General features: G+C 41.5%; 1 protein-coding gene across 1 annotated transcript in view; it reads right to left on the minus strand.

Annotated features, from left to right (window-relative positions):
• Positions 1-134: 134 nt before the first annotated feature.
• Positions 135-2,169, minus strand: part of LOC106883793 (rho GTPase-activating protein 1) — a 60,246-nt gene continuing 58,211 nt past the window's right edge. Inside the window, exons 11-13 of the mRNA XM_052977150.1 lie at positions 2,037-2,134; positions 1,719-1,796; positions 135-486 (exon numbers count right to left, since the gene is read on the minus strand). Coding sequence (XP_052833110.1) covers positions 293-486; positions 1,719-1,796; positions 2,037-2,134 — 370 coding nt within the window. The 3' untranslated portion in view covers positions 135-292. The remainder of the gene's footprint in view (positions 487-1,718; positions 1,797-2,036; positions 2,135-2,169) is intronic.

Raw genomic sequence — 2,169 nt, forward strand, 5'->3', positions numbered from 1 at the left:
ATATATATATATATATATATATATACATATATACGACAGGCTTCTTTCAGTTTCCGTCTACCAAATCCACTCACAAGGCTTTGGTCGGCCTGAGGCTATAGTAGAAGACACTCACCCAAGATGCCACGCAGTGGGACTGAACCCGGAACCATGTGGTTCGTAAGCAAGCTACTTACCACACAGCCACTCCTATGCCTCTCTCTGTTTTTCTCTTTTCTTTTTTTTTCTTTCTCTCTCTCATTCTCTCTATTAATTTTTTCTCTTTCTCTCTCTATTTTTCTTTTTTTCTTTTTCAAACGACAGACAAAAGAAGGGGACAAACGAACGAGTGAACAGCTTGTGGAGGCGGCCCCTTACCATACAGTCTCGTAATGGGTTCGGCTAAGTCATAGGTTAGAATCGGTTCTGGCAGTTCTCGTAGAAATTTCTTCAATATTACAGCAGGAATGTGTTTGTTGTCGTACTCTGCATAGTTCACTGTATCACCTGAAGAATATGGAACAAAAGACGAACATCAAAGAGAATAACAAAACGGCGGCAGATGGTGGTGTTTGCGCTGGATTGGATATTCAGGGAGGGGATTAAAAGAAATGGCATCAGATGGGTGGATGAGGAGATTTATAAAGCATTGTGCTTGATGAGGGTGGATAAAAAAGGGAATGTATTAGATAAGGGTGGAATGGAAGACGTGAGGGTTATGAGAGATTGTCTTAGACAGAAATGGAATGGATGTTAGATAGGGGTGGGAACAGAAGAGATGAGCATTAAAAGAGATTGTGTTACATAAGGGTGGATGAAAGAGATTGTGTTAGACAGGGTGGAAATATGTAAGATAAGGGTGGGAATGGAAGAGTGTTCTGAGTTCAAATTCCGCCAACGTCGACTTTGTCTTTCATCCTTTCAGAGTCGATAAATTAAGTATCAGTTGCGTACTGGGGTCGATATAATCGACTTCCCCCCTCCCCCAAAATTTTGGGCCTTGTGCCTAGAGTAGAAAAGATAAGGGTGGATGGATGACAAGGGTGGATGGATCTTTGCTCTTTTATCTTTCACTTGTTTCAGTCACTAGACTGTGGCCATGCTGGGGCACTGCCGTGAAGATTTTTAGTCAAATGAATCGACCTCAGTACTTATTCTATTGGTTTCTTTTGCTGAACTGCTAAGTCACAGGGACGTAAACACACCAACACTGGTCATCAAGTGGTGGGTGGGTGTGTGGGGAACAAAGATACACACTCAAACATATATATATGTATTATGATGGGCTTCTTTCAGTTTCCGTCTATCACATCTACTCACAGGTCTTCAGTTGGTCTGGGGTTATAACAGAAGACACCTGTGCAGGGTGCCGTGCAGTGGGACAGAACCTGGAAGCATGTGGTTGGGAAGCAAACTTCTTACCACCCAGCCATGCATGCATCTATAGAATGATGAGGATTATAAAAGATTATCTAAGATAAGGGTGGGACAGGGGTAGATAAGAACATGAAAGAGGTAAACAATGGTAAAGAGAAGGTTAATAAAGGGTGGAATAGGGGTGGGGGAAGGAATGAGAGAACGGTTATAGAGGGGGGAGGAACGGGAGAGTTTAAGTGAGGAGGGGGAAGAGGAGATCATAAAGGGTAGGAGGAGAAAAGTGAGAGAGAAAGTATGAGATTAAGGAAGGAGGAAAAACAGGAAATGAAGCTGCTGCTGTTGTTCCGTCTTGTCGTACCCACCTGCATTGATTTTGTTCTGTACGTCCTTGATGACAGAAGCACTGGCTGACCTTCGGAATATTCCTTCAGTGTCCAAAGCTGAAAACAATCACAAGAGAAATGAAGTTTCCTGGTCTTCCTGTAGTTCTTACTACTACTACTACTACTACTACTACTACTACTACTACTACTACTACTACAACAATAAATAATTAAAACTTCTCAGGTACCCGCACCCCCAACCAACATGGCTGTAGTCGAATGACTGTAAAACGAATAAAAACACTAAAACGAAAGTGATTCTGTAAAAGATGAAGATGAAGTCTGTCAATAATTTACCGTATTTTCTGAGATATTCGACAGTGTGAACAACAATCGGGGGTATGGTTTCTCCAGATTGGCGTTGGATACTGAAAGCAGAATGGAAAAAGAAACAGTTTTAGGATGAAATAAAATATATTGCATTTATTTT

Source organism: Octopus bimaculoides, chromosome 27 (genome assembly GCF_001194135.2).
Source record: "Octopus bimaculoides isolate UCB-OBI-ISO-001 chromosome 27, ASM119413v2, whole genome shotgun sequence".
NCBI lineage: Eukaryota > Metazoa > Mollusca > Cephalopoda > Octopoda > Octopodidae > Octopus > Octopus bimaculoides.